This window comes from Callorhinchus milii, unplaced genomic scaffold (genome assembly GCF_018977255.1).
Source record: "Callorhinchus milii isolate IMCB2004 unplaced genomic scaffold, IMCB_Cmil_1.0 Scaffold11, whole genome shotgun sequence".
Taxonomy (NCBI): Eukaryota; Metazoa; Chordata; class Chondrichthyes; order Chimaeriformes; family Callorhinchidae; genus Callorhinchus; species Callorhinchus milii.
Genome location: NW_024704752.1, coordinates 10,624,846 through 10,636,667, shown reverse-complemented (window position 1 = coordinate 10,636,667; position 11,822 = coordinate 10,624,846). Strand labels below are relative to the sequence as shown.

General features: G+C 40.1%; 1 protein-coding gene across 1 annotated transcript; it reads right to left on the bottom strand.

Moving 5' to 3' along the window:
• Positions 1-956: 956 nt before the first annotated feature.
• mab21l4 (mab-21 like 4) lies at positions 957-6,455 on the bottom strand. The gene is made up of 5 exons (XM_007906536.2): positions 5,729-6,455; positions 3,996-4,215; positions 3,135-3,288; positions 2,113-2,478; positions 957-1,732 (listed from the first exon to the last, which is right to left on the bottom strand). The coding sequence occupies exons 1-5, from the start codon at positions 6,237-6,239 to the stop codon at positions 1,631-1,633; spliced, it is 1,353 nt and encodes a 450-aa protein (XP_007904727.1). The 5' UTR covers positions 6,240-6,455; the 3' UTR covers positions 957-1,630.
• Between the last annotated feature and the right edge of the window lie 5,367 nt (positions 6,456-11,822).

The following is an 11,822-nucleotide window of genomic DNA, read 5'->3' as shown; positions in this document are numbered from 1 at the left end:
CCCACACTGGAAATTTTGTATTGGGTGGACATCAAATAACATCAGATCAGGATTAGGTGTGGTGCCCCCATCACATCAAAAAATATTTGACACCCAAGGTCTTAGCTTGAAAATGGTGAATTGTGGAAGGTGCTGCAGGAACCTGTGGAACTTTCTCCGGCACAAGTTAATGCCTTCGGGAGAGGTAGCGAGACAAAAGTGTGGGAAGTGCCAAGACAAAAATGTTGTAAATGCCTCTCTTTGCTCTGTTTCCAGAGTGAGACATACTGGGAGTTTATTGCTATACATAGATTCATAGATGGTACAGCACTGTAACAGGCCATTTGGCCCATCCAATACAGCTGGTGTTTTCCTCCGACATGCATTTTTTTAGTTACAACAAGGTACTTTTGTTTCGAAACTATATCAACATTTCAAAGAAACTAATCATGTTGTTGCTGAGTTATCAGTGAACAGTGTTTTTTGGCATTCCTTATTTACTGAATTTCTGCCATTTGGGGACACCAGTGAAACCGACAAGCCTGGAGCATCCTTTAGCTTTGATATGAGATACCTTTGTGACTAAAAAAATGCATATCGGAGGAAAACACCAGCTGCATTGGATGGGCCAAATGGCCTGTTACAGTGCTGTACCATCTATGAATCTATGCATAGCAATAAACTCCCAGTATTTCTCACCCTGGAAACAGAGCAAAGGGAGGCATTTACAACATTGAGAGCACACTTGGCTTTGGTATAATGCAAATACCACATAACCCGAGTACAATGCAAATAGTACAAGACTCCAGTGAAACATTAACCACTACTTTGAAATCGTAATGTGCATGTGAGATTAGTTTTATTTTATAGTTTTTCACCAACAAGTACACAATCACTTCACTTTACAGTATATCCCGTGAACCTACTAGTGAATATATCCTGTGAAGCTACAAATGAAAAGGTTTGTTTTTGCATTATTATTATTTATTGAACACTTGCATAACAGCTATATATTTTAAAATAGTCTTATAATATATATTATATATGTTTTTACAAATGAAAATATACAAAAGGAAAAAAAAAGGATGTGAAGTTTGGTTCTCAATACTGCTGATTATTGTCCAGATATCATCAATGTAGCACTTTTAAAGGCAGTATGGAATAATTTTACATTTACTCATTGCTTTCCAACCAGTAGTCCACATGCAGAGAATCCTTCCCAAAATGAACACATTATTATGAATAAAAAAAGACTTATTATAAACATGTTTCAAAAAGATGATAAATATTTGGAGTGATAGCTGTTAAGACAGATTTTGGAGTGTCAGCTCCACTGCACCTATCATGCACCAATACTCTAGTTAAAGGGTAAAAGGGAATAATTCATTCCCTATCTGGTGCTAACCAGCTTATATGTCTTAGTGTCAACCCCTTCACATGCGTAGTAGGTAAGATAAGAGACTATTTCCCTCGTACAGCATTTAGTGTTGTGTGCCTGTGAGTACAACAACAATTTATCTGACACCTTTCACATTTGTATGATGTCTCAAAGCACTTAACAAGCAGTAATATTCTTGTGTCTTTTTCCAGTTTCTGGTGGGTGTGCCAGACACACACAGTTGACCAGTGTTGATAAAATGGGAGATTCTAGTTATAATGGGATTCCTTCAGCGGTCATTAGCTTGGTTGCCTTGGACCAGACGAGCTGCATGGAATTGATTCTCTCTGGATCCTGGATGCGGTAAACCTGCATCTAGACAGTAAAAATCAAAGCATGAGTATCATGGGCTTCTTTTACAGCGCTCCTTGTGCATTTGATGCCAACATTTTAAATATGTTTATCATTAGGGCTGTCCAATGATTCCGGCACTGAATGAATGGAACTGGTCAATTTCTTTCTAGTTGGGTTTTTTAATTTGGTTCAATGCTCATCTACAGCACATACCAACAGCCAGACACCATTGTTCGCAGCTTTACGGGTCGTTTTATGAGAGGAGACATTACATTTACTCAATATGTGAAGCCCACCCATGAGCTCTCCTTTAATAGCACAGCAACATAGAATGCCAGATCACAATGTTCTCTACCCAATTCCCTCTCCAGAGTATAACCCAGATATCAGAGATATTTTACCTTATTTAGAATAACATCAAAATAGCCAGTATTCCAATGAACACCTGCAGTGTCCTCGATGTGCAGAATCATTTTGATGTAGTTATCAATCCGTTGTTGGTGGGCTGGTATGAGATGAGTCACGTGGATTTGGAGGAATTTCTCAGGAATGTCGGCGAACGTCTCCACCTTAGTGTAAATGGTCTTGAAGTCAACCTGTGGTTGATCGTCCTCAAGGAAGACGTTGATCTCAGGCAAGAAGTAGTTGGGGAGCTTCCAGAGGGTCAGACAGCGGAGCAGCACCACCAAGATCCGATACACAGATGATTCTAGGTCAACCCAGTCTTCGGGAGCTGGGAAGAACTTCATGGCCCAGAGTAAAACCATCTAGTTAAAAAGAAAAAGTGATTAATAACCGATGAGCAGATTGTGCTATATTAAAGGAGCCTTTACAGTGAATTTTAATTTAATAGGGGCTGACTAAGAAACATCATCATATGCAGAGTACATGATAACATACTTGCACTGGTTCCTGAAATTCACTCTGCCATTTTTCCATCATTTTTTTAATAAGAGCAGGAAACCCAATGCAGTACATAATTCCTGAGTTGCATCATTTAGAGGCTGTTAAATAGATCCACCAGAGTTCCAGAGTTCTGTTCTATGATCTTTTAAATCTTATTAAAATTAAATATATACATTTTATTCCTCCTGCATGCTGCTCGTGTCCTCATTCCACCATCGGTGGCTGTACTTTTGGTCAATATGCCCTGAAACTCTGGAACACTCTTCCTCTATCCACCAGCGCCACCCCCCCTTCCCCATCTTCAGGTCATGCCTGAAGACCCTTCTCTTAGACCTTAACTTTGATCACCTCCCCACTACTCATGCTCCACCACTGTCCAGCGCTCTGAAACGCTACCCTGCCCAAGGACTCTATATGAATGCAAGTTGTTGTTACTGTTAAAGAACCAATAGGATTGTGACAAACTGGTTAATAACATTTCTAACTTTTCAAAGGTTTAGAACTAGTTCACACTCACCTGCAGGTGCTGGAACTTAAGTCCTCGTTTGTTTTTCGTAGGAAGCCAATGGTTAGTGTTAATACTGTCCAATATGCACAGACTGTTCAGTCGATTTCCACCATCAGCATCTGCTGTATCCAATAGCTTCCAGATGGGGCGCTCAAAGCAAAATCTGTATACGGAATATAGCATAGATGCAGGTTTAATAGAAGAAGCCTCATTCCTTACCATCTTCAATAGATGGTGAAATAGGATACAATAGAAGGTTAACTTGTAGTGGGGGGTGGTAACATTAATGGATGTTAGCATATACTTGGCACTAATAATAATAATAATCCTTGCATTTGATATAGCGCTTTTCACATCTTCTAGACGTCTCAAATTGCTTCACAGAATATGCTGTAAAGTGAATTGACTGTATATTTGGTTTTCATAGGGGGCCATTATTTAAACTAATGTTTAAAGGTGCAACAAATGATTATGGCACTTGCCTCCTGGGACAGACTCTTTACCTCACCTGCCTTGCCTGCCTCCTACACCCACCTACACACAGAGATAGTTTGTTGGAATGGAATGCACACTCTCTCCCTGAAGGGACACACCTTGCTTGCCTAATTCCAGAAAGTTGACAAGAACCAAGGCTTGGAGATCCCACAGTGTGAGTTGTTATACTGCTGAAGTCTAGCCAGCTAAAATACTGAATACTGCAGACCCGCTGGCTCAGGAAACGGACTACCGAGACTGCCATACAGGGCTGGCTTGATTCGACATTCCGTTGCCAGGCATGTCACCTTGGAGTCAATTCAGCTCCAAGGAGGCCCCTCGTACATCCCCCCCCAAGAGGATAGTCACTAATAGGAGATAGGGAAAATCATTCACCTCCAATGGTAGTAATTCCCACTGCTTATGTCAATGTGTTCAGTTGCATGGTTATTTGTCGTTGATGATGTCTTCGCAGGGTTTCTTCCTTTGTCCAGAAATGTTTTTGTAGCTTTTAGCATCACTGGCATAATGTTGACCTGTATGTGCTTTGACACATCTTTCACCATCAACATAATCTTGGGACCTTCAAAATTTAACAAACAACCATTCACATCACCTGTGGGGGAAGAAAAAGAAGATTTTCTAAATGTTAGTGTAATTCTAAACCCCAAGTAATTTGATTAAATCTATTTTACTCACCCGAAATAAAATCTAGTTAGTGGATTAAAATGTGGTTTGGCATCGCATTGCCTGAGTGAGTGAAAATATTTTTTTTTTGGTCAGCCGAGTTTCTGACATAACCTACCACCATGCTTAAGAGTATCGAAATTAGCCTGAAAGTTCCATGCATGCCATCTACATATTCATCATGCTCTGGAAGCCAAGAAGAAAATTAATATTCAGTTCTCAGTGTCATGCTCATTCAACTAGTTGATACTTCTTGGCTGAACAATTTCCATTAGTTTATCCTGCTGAACCAGTTTACACTGTTTGCTAAATTGGAGCGAAACTCTAAAGCTTGAAAGGATGAGAATTTCAAGATTATAGTGGTTTATACTGCCCAGGTTTTTTTTACATCATTACATGATCTCTGCATTTAATTCGTTTTCACCTCTGACTACATCACACGATAATTTACTACCAGGATTAGTCTGATTAGTTTGTTCTGGCCATAAAAGACAACAACTTGCAATTTAACTGTTTAAGCCAGTAAACAGTGCAGTATTGAGAGTCAAACAAATACTGTATTTATCACCACATTGCCTATATTTGCCTTCCCAATGAATATGCTTGGTAAATTTACCTATTGGTAAAACTAAGCCATGCAAATGAGGAAAGCCTCAAATTCAATCTATTTGGACTGTGCTAAATTAACTTTGTGCGCTGAGACGTTAGCCTACGTGAAGGGCACTATATAAATGCAAGTTGTTGCTGTTAACTGATTTCACCCAGGATGGCAGCATAGTTGTTCACTGTGTTCCTCAGTTAGAGAAAAGCGAGGGTGCCTGTTCCAGGTCACCCTATAGTAACTCTTGCTGGATATGTGTATATGATGATAGCATTAGTCTTAACTATGATTTGCCAATAGTTGAATAACTGGGTAACACTTATACCCAAGCTCACAAATGAAAAATATCAACTTGGTCAATACAGCGAAATGAAGCTGGTATGCCGGGAATTATCATCTTCCAGGTAAGAAATGAGAAAAGTGGAAGGACAACGAAATGGAAGATGGAGATGATAAATGTTCAACTTGCACTCAGTAAAATATTAACTAAGGGGCTTGGTGTTTTCCAGACATACAACAACAACAACTTGCATTTATATAGCGCCCTTCACGCAGAGTAACATCTTCAAGCATTTAGACTCGCAACTTGTAAACAGTTAGCAACAGAGCCCACAATCTACAAGTGGAGGCAATATTCACGGAGCTGCTGTTGCAACAAAAGTCCAGGCCGGCAGGCATGTAAGTTAATTCAGAAAGAACGAGTGCTTGGTTCACTCCAATATCACAATCCATTACACCTCCTGATGACATGGATTTGACTGTTCTGCACCATCCATTTGCTTGTGTGATTGACAACCATATACTTTAAGTAGTGAGTGCACCTTGTGCTGATTCTCCTTACCTGCACTGATAAGGTAATTTTGTTCACAGTAAACAATGGCTCCTTTGATCAACTCCTTCAGAACGTGGATAACTTTCCCAGGGATAACATGCCCGCTGCTGTCGGAAAGTCTGGGAAGAGGGTAAAATATATCTTTCCCAGACCATTTGCTTTCAGATTCCTTGGAAACAGCCAGGTAACAGAATCCCCTTCTTGGGGTTTTATGGGACATTCCGTTCAGATGGTATGGAATTTTACAACTTTCTTTCACCGTCAAAGACGAATCATCTAACCACAGCGGCACTTCCACGTCTATTTCATCAAAAGCAGACATGAAATGGTAGTTGAAAGTGGCATGACCTCTGGAATAATCCACCTGGAATCTGTAGTCCTGTTGGTGCACCCTATCGAGAAGTGTAAAGACAATATCTTCACACTTCTGTACGTCCAAGATCTTTCTGGCTTGCTGAGATTTTATTGCTGATAGGTATCTTTCATACCATCCCAGCCTGTTGCCGTTTGCAAGCCACATACTTACAAACTTCTGTTGAGTGTTTTCTGTCTGGGATGCTGACTTTTGCTGGGAGTCTGTGCTGTCTGCTGTTAAACTGCATATATATATACATGAAGTCAAATAGCGTGGTGGCTTTACTGAGCACTGGGAGGAGTCTGAGTAGCTCAAAATTCAGTAGTACTGTAATACCTCTAAAACAGGTCCAGCGAATTACTGAAAATTGGAAACTATTTAAATTAGAAAGAATGGATGATCACAGTGGATTATTAAGACATGTTTTTAGGTCTGCGCCCTGGATTAGAATGGTTACTAGTCTGTTTCTTTATTTTTTGGCAGATAGGGGAGAATCTGACACACTTGTCAATCTACTGACAGCTCATGGATTCAATCTCTGTTCGCCATTAATGGAGCGTTCAAACTATGCAGGATCAAGAGTGGCACACCCTTCTTAGCTACGTCTGACAAACACAGATGGGAAGTGACAGAAACCAAGGCATTAATAACCACAACGTTCAGCAGGCATTGTATGAAGATTCTCCTTAAGTATGCATATTCCAGTGGTTTAGCACCTTCACCATATTACGTAATAATAATAATAATAATCCTTGCATTTGATATAGCGCTTTTCACGTCTTTTAGATGTCTCAAAGCGCTTCACAGAATATGCTGTAAAGTGAATTGACTGTATATTTGTGGGCGAAACTCGGCAGCCAATTGCGCACAGCAGTGTCCCACAAACAGTCATGGATTGAAAATGACCAATTTATTATTGTTTTGTTTCTTGGAGGGATTATTATTAGGCGTGTGGAATAAGGAAACTTGCCCAAGGTTTCGCCCTGCCTGGATTTGAACCCAGGTGTCTTGCAAGGCGAGTGCTCTAACCACTGAGCTACAGGACTCCACGTAGCTTATAAGTAATATTAAAAAGGATTCATGGAAATGGCAACGCATCATAATTTAAATGCCAGAGAAATTTCTTCCTTTGAAAATGTATTTAAAGGGAACAATCAAAGCTTTGTCTTGGCAAACCCATATTAATTAGTACTCAAGGCTGGAACTGAAGCACAAAGGATCAGACATTAGAACATAAGAACATAAGAATTACGAGCAGGAGTAGGCCATTCCGCCCCTCGAGCCTGCCCCGCCATTCGATAAGATCATGGCTGATCTTCTGACCTAACTCTAATTACCTGCCCTATCCACATATCCCCTAATCCCTCTATTTTTTTAAAAATCTATCAGTCTCAGCCTTGAAGATGTTCAAGGGCTGAGCATCTACAGCCTTCTGGGGTAGTGAATTCCATAAACTCACTATCCTCTGAGTGAAGAAATGTTTCCTCAACTCTGTTCTAAAAGGCTGACCCTTAATTTTAAGACTGTTACCCCTGGTTATAGATTCTCCTACCAGGGGAAACAGTCCCTCAGTGTCTACTTTATCCAGCCCTTTAAGAATTTTATATGTTTCAATAAGATCTCCCCTAATTCTTCTGTATTCTAGAGAATATAGCCCTAGTTTATTCAGCCTATCCTCATACGTCAGTCCCCTCATCCCAGGAACTAACCGAGTGAATCTGCGCGGCACCCCCTCGAGGGCAAGTATGTCCTTTTTTAAATAAGGAGACCAAAACTGCACACAATACTCTAGGTGCGGTCTCACCAAGGCCGTATACAGTTGCAGCAAGACTTCACTATTCTTGTACTCTAAACCTTTTGCAATGAACGCTAACATGCCGTTCGCCTTCTTAGTTGCTTGCTGCGCCTGCAAACTAACTTTTTGAGACTGGTGTACAAGGACACCCAAGTCCCTCTGAACACTAACACTATCTAATCTCTCCCCCTCTAGAAAATAATCTGTTTTTCTATTTTTTCTACCATGGTGAATAACTTCACACTCCCCCACATTAAATTCCATCTGCCACCTACTCGCCCACTCCCCTAGCCTATCTATATCCCTTTGCAATCTTTTTGCATCAATTAGCATTATCTCTCATCCACTCTTAAGCATGGTGATGGGTTTCTGCATGTGTCAGACACCTGGCTAACCAAAAAAACTTTTCTGAAACTATTAACTCCTATCAGGATAGAGATCCACTGGTACCGAATCTCCTGGTATTTTACCAAGTGGCCATGTTTTATCTCTGAGCACTTAAAACACACCAAGTAGTTACCACCCTGAATCCCATTGCCTATTTTAGAAGATTAACATAACAAAAATATAACATAACATGTAGGAGCAGAAGTAGGCCATTCGGCCCTTCAAGCCTGCCCCACCATTCAATCATGGCTGATCTTCTAATCTAAGATTAGAAGACCCAACCTGAAGTAAATTGACATCTTATTGCTTGAACAAAAGCTTCAAATTGAGCCCAACAGGAGACACAGCAAGTCAATCGCCATGCAATTTTTACCCATCTTAAGCCACCTGTGTTGGTTGTTGTCCTTGCCATCCAACTCCCAAATCCATTCAGATTAAATGGTTGGTGTTGATCAGTGTGAGATGGTGAGCAGTGTCAGCAAAGCTAGCTAGCCCCATGTGTAAGTTTCATTGTGATTACGTTACAAAGAACCACCCCACCCCACAATAACTTCCACACCCAACAGCGTGTTAGATCTATCAAAGACTCTCCGACTTGTGAAATGTTTGCTGAATAGCAAACATGAGGAAAAGGGATTATATGAATATAGAGGCGGCTAGAGAGTAGTGATTAGGAGGAGAAGAGGATTATGTGGAGTATAAACACCAGCACACAATAGATGGGCCAAATGGCATGTTTCAGTGCTGTAGAGCCTATATAATTATATTGGATTTTATTTAAAAAACGAGTGGCCAAATGTTACATAAACTCAAAAATGCTGCAGAATACCAGCTTCTCATCAATGCTGCTGTAAGGGTTAAAAGGAGGCTGGAGAGATCTAGTTGCAGATATAAACAGTTAAAGGGCTTGTGCAACACTTTGGTTTCAGCCCATCCTTAGCACAGTCAACTGTGGAATGCAGTTTCACCAGTTGAAGAAAGATAGACTAGTATCCTCGAATATTTGTTCCAAGAACCTTCAGAGTCAGGGGGGGAAATATTCAGAGTGCTTCATTCTCTTGTAGCTGTTCCCTGCGATCAAATAGCTGAACGTGGGAGATGACAGAACAGATTATATATTATGCGATGTGATGATGGAGTGGTCAAAATGTATCAAATTTGTTTTGCATCCCTTTCTATTTAAGGTCTTACTAGAGGAATACTGAATAGAGTTGTAAAAGGCAATTTCAAGACAGATAATATGATATTTTTCTTTACTCAGAGGACAATCAACAACTGCAACAGGTTGCCAGGAAAGGTGGTTGAGGCCAGGACACTGGACTTGTTTACAAAGCAGCTTGATTCTGTGATGGAAGGGACAGCATTTCACAAATCGTTTGTGCCTGCTTTTGGTGTAAAATCATTGACATTTTTTAGTCTTGCTCTATTATTTGCTGATTTTTTTCAAAGAATTGCCTGTCTTCCGTTTAGGATGGAGCTGGTTTAAAGGGGTGCTAAGGTTTACTAACACATTAGGTTTAGGGCTGTGAAATTATTATTATTCCCAAAGGAACCTTTGCTGAATTGAAGGTGCTTTATGTTATGTCACTGTTCCACAGATAAGCATTGCTGTTTGTCAGTGCACATCATGTGGTCCTCATGCAGATTATGGTTGGATATTTTTGCTCCATTAGTAAACTACTGATTTGCTCATGCGGCAAATGAACATAGTTATTTCTCTGTAAAATGTTGCTTTACAGGAAGTCTGACCTTCAGGCAGTTGACCTTGTCAGGGTGGTGTTGTGGGTGGGAGAGGAGCTTGGCAGACACATGAATACTGTGGCTCATATTTCTGAATTCTGTTTAACGTTTTTCAGTCTTCTGCCCTCATCTTCTGAAAGTTCTGATTTATGCTTTTGAAAGCTTCACTAGGTGGCTAAGCTCCATGCATGAGCATGTTCAGCAAGTCCCTACAGCTGATCTAATCTTCACTTATTATCTCTTTAAGAGATATTCAGAGTAACAGATAATCACATGATTTCCTGGGAAATAAAGCTAATAGGTGGTACTTGAGCTGATAGGTGACAGTGATCCTAGCACAACATTCAATCTAACTTAATATAGACAATAGCAAAAGTATGTAACAAAACCCTAGCGTACATGATAAACTGTCACGTGTATGAGGGCTGTACCCACCTGCTGAGGGTAAATTAACGTTGTTCAGAAACATCATGCAGAGCTTGCAGGATTACTACATAACTAAAGAAAAAAGGGAAATTAAACACATCAATAAATGGAAAAGCAATACAATCAGTTATTTGAAGAGAAGTGGAGATTTCTTAATAAAAGTAATAAATACAATGTCTTCAGAATGGGTAAATCTTGCCTGAAGAATCTTTTCTTCAGCACATCATCTTCTCTTTGACCGTGCCTTCAGCTCCCCTCTCGACTCTCTACCCCCTCCTCGCTCCTTCCCTCCCCTCACCCTGACCATTTCCCCGCTGCTTGGGTCCTGACCCAACTGTACAGCGCCTTGGGACGTCCTCCCGACGTGAAAGGCACTCTATAAATGGAATCTTGTTGTTGTTTCTGAGAGGAGTGACATGTCATTTGGCAATGGAAAGTTTTGCAATACAGTTTAACTATAGATCCAAAAACATTTTAATAATAATATATAATAATAATCCTTGCATTTAATATAGTGATTTATCACATCTTCGAGGCATCTCAAAGCGCTTCACAGAATATACTATAAAGTGAATTGACTGTATATTTTGTGGGCAAAATTAATGAAGTATAACGCAATCTTTCACAAACTAATGTCAGTGGGTGTCATGGGTAAGACATGGAGGTGGATCAGTAATTGTATGAAGAGAAGAAAGTAGCGGAAAGTTGTAAGCGGAGTTAGATCAAAATAGTGGTCAAAAATAGGATGCCATGGAGTTCTGTGGTGAGATTCTGCTTTTGTTTCAGACACATAAATGACCTTCATTCACTGAGTCAGTTCCCACTCTGATTATTATGATGTAGGTGTAGGGTAAGTGTTATTTCCTTACTGCTTTAGTGGAGACATGTGTTGCAGTGACCTCTGGTGGAGTCAGCACATCATCAAATTTGGGCATAAGACAACAACAACAACTTGCATTTTTATAGCACCATCCACGCCGGGCGGTGCCCCAGAGCGCTTGTGTCAGTCTGGCTCAGTTGGCAGTGCTTTCATCTCATGAATAGGAGTTATCTAACTGAAACCCCCACAAAGCAAAGTTCATTAGCTACCAGTGAGTGTCAGAGTTTTTATATTTTTAAGTCCATTACTATTAGTTGATTCTGATTGATCCCATTTTTAGAGGTAAACTTTTATCTGATTCTGTTCAGGTTCTCCCACCCTTATTTTCCCTGGAGCATGTTTTTTATGCCATGAAAGAAAGAAAATGATTTTTAAATTTTAGTGAAAATTCTGCCATCTCAGTTCTGTGTATCTTGTCTAAGGTTTAATTTAATACCAGGATCTAAAAAAGGGTGAAGTTAATAATAATAATCATCCTTGCATTTGATATAGCACTTTTCACTTCAGCGGAAAGTCTCAA

Coding starts and splice junctions, on each gene's coding strand:
- mab21l4 (XM_007906536.2), bottom strand. CDS start 6,239: ATGTGGCTTGCAAACGGCAACAGGCTGGGATGGTATGAAAGATACCTA. Junction 4,216..5,728: donor AAATTACCTTATCAGTGCAG/GTAAGGAGAATC, acceptor CTTCCCCCACAG/GTGATGTGAATGGTTGTTTG. Junction 3,289..3,995: donor GGGAATTACTACCATTGGAG/GTGAATGATTTT, acceptor TTCCGTATACAG/ATTTTGCTTTGAGCGCCCCA.